This window comes from Tupaia chinensis, unplaced genomic scaffold (genome assembly GCF_000334495.1).
Source record: "Tupaia chinensis unplaced genomic scaffold, TupChi_1.0 Scaffold000610_1, whole genome shotgun sequence".
NCBI classification, from domain to species: domain Eukaryota; kingdom Metazoa; phylum Chordata; class Mammalia; order Scandentia; family Tupaiidae; genus Tupaia; species Tupaia belangeri.
Window position 1 is genome coordinate 1713281 of NW_006160129.1, and position 1479 is coordinate 1714759.

At 50.7% G+C, this 1479-nt stretch overlaps 1 protein-coding gene across 4 annotated transcripts in view; it reads left to right on the forward strand.

The window, feature by feature from the left end:
* The window catches only part of MEST (mesoderm specific transcript), a 25097-nt gene that overhangs the window by 10179 nt on the left and 13439 nt on the right, over positions 1-1479 (forward strand). Inside the window, exon 1 of one of the 4 annotated variants that reach the window (XM_006158836.3) lies at positions 7-86. The exons of 1 other annotated variant lie outside the window; for it this stretch is intronic. In XM_006158836.3, coding sequence (XP_006158898.1) covers positions 61-86 — 26 coding nt within the window. In that variant the 5' untranslated portion in view covers positions 7-60. Of the gene's footprint in view, positions 1-6; positions 87-1021; positions 1033-1479 lie in introns of those variants that run through there. 2 more of the 4 variants (XM_027775876.1, XM_027775877.1) reach the window with 2 other exon arrangements.

Below are 1479 nucleotides of genomic sequence, written 5' to 3' on the forward strand. Positions count from 1 at the left end.
GGCGCTGCGGCGCACCGGTGCTCTGCAACAGTGCGGCGGGCGGCATGGGATAACGCGGCCATGGTGCGCCGAGATCGCCTCCGCAGGTGAGTGCGCCAGTGACGGGTACGAGGGGGTGTGGTCGGGTGTCCCAAGATTGGGTGCGGGCTAGCGGCCGAGACGCCATGCCGTGCCGTGCCGTGCCGGGTTGCCTGTTGGCTGGCGGCGCATTCCTGGTCTAACCTACTCCACCTTCTCCAGGAGCGAGGTGGCAATCCTAATGCAGTAGTATTCGGGCAACGAGGTCCCTTAGGATTTCTAGACTCCCGCATTGTACCGGTGTGACATAAGACCTCAAAATTCTCGTATCACCCTTGCGCGAATTAGGATTTTATAAATCTCTTCGTTGCAGGGTACGACTTAGGGTCATCTCGTTGTCGGGATTTAGGATTTACAGACATCAGTATCACTCCGGTGTGATTTAGGACTTTTAGACCTGATCGTCATTGTGGTATGACTTAGGATTTGTAGACGTGGTATTGCCCTTGTGCAATTTAGGATTTTTGATCCTTGCTGTTGCCATGGCGCAATTTAGGATTTCAAGACCCCAAGTATCTCCATCAGGCGATTCAGAATTTCTATACTTTGGCATCTGCCCGGGTGCTATTATATAGGATTTTTGGATTCCGGCATTGCAGTGGAGGGATTTAGGATTAAGACTGATATCTCCATGGCCGTGGCTCCATTTAAGATTTGTAGACCCTGGTGTCACCCAGATGGGATATAGGACTTTTAGATCCTCTCAGTGAGGCGCTTTAGGCTTTAAGACGCTGGTATCTCATGGGGTAATCACGGTGGCGCAATTTAGGATTTCCAGACCTCTGTAGCACATCACCGTACTGCCATTTGGTATTTCAAGACTCTTAACGCCGGGCGCGGTTGACGATTTCTAGACTGCAACTCGGGCTTGGCTCGATGTAGGATTTCCAGACCCTGGTGTCGCACCGGCGTGAGCTACATCGTGCGATGAACTTGCAGTGCTGTTACCGTGGTGTAAGTATTTTTCAGATTTCAGTAATGAGAAGTGCTAGAACTGGTTTGGTGGAATGCGCAAGCTGTTCACCTTCCCACCGCGGTGCCCTCAGGTGGGCAGGTCTGCCCGTAATAGGTGGATTTTCCCCGTTTACAAGGTGAGAAATCAAGGTCCAGAAAGATTGATGAATGTCGAGAGTTCGCTACTAGAGTTCGAATGTATGCTTTCCTCTCTTGGCTCATCAAATACGGACTTTGGCCAAAAAAAAAAAATGTTTAACCCATTTTGTCTGAAAAATCCCGAAATGTTCATTGGGATATTTACTGAGGTAAGACAGAAAACGGCTTCCTGCAGGATTGCCTCTTTGCTTTCTTGGAGGAGGCTGTGAAGGGCGGGGTGGGGTGGGGGCGCTAAGAATGTGTCTTGGTTTTTTGTTTTGTTTCCAACCCCCCCCCCCCCGCCACACG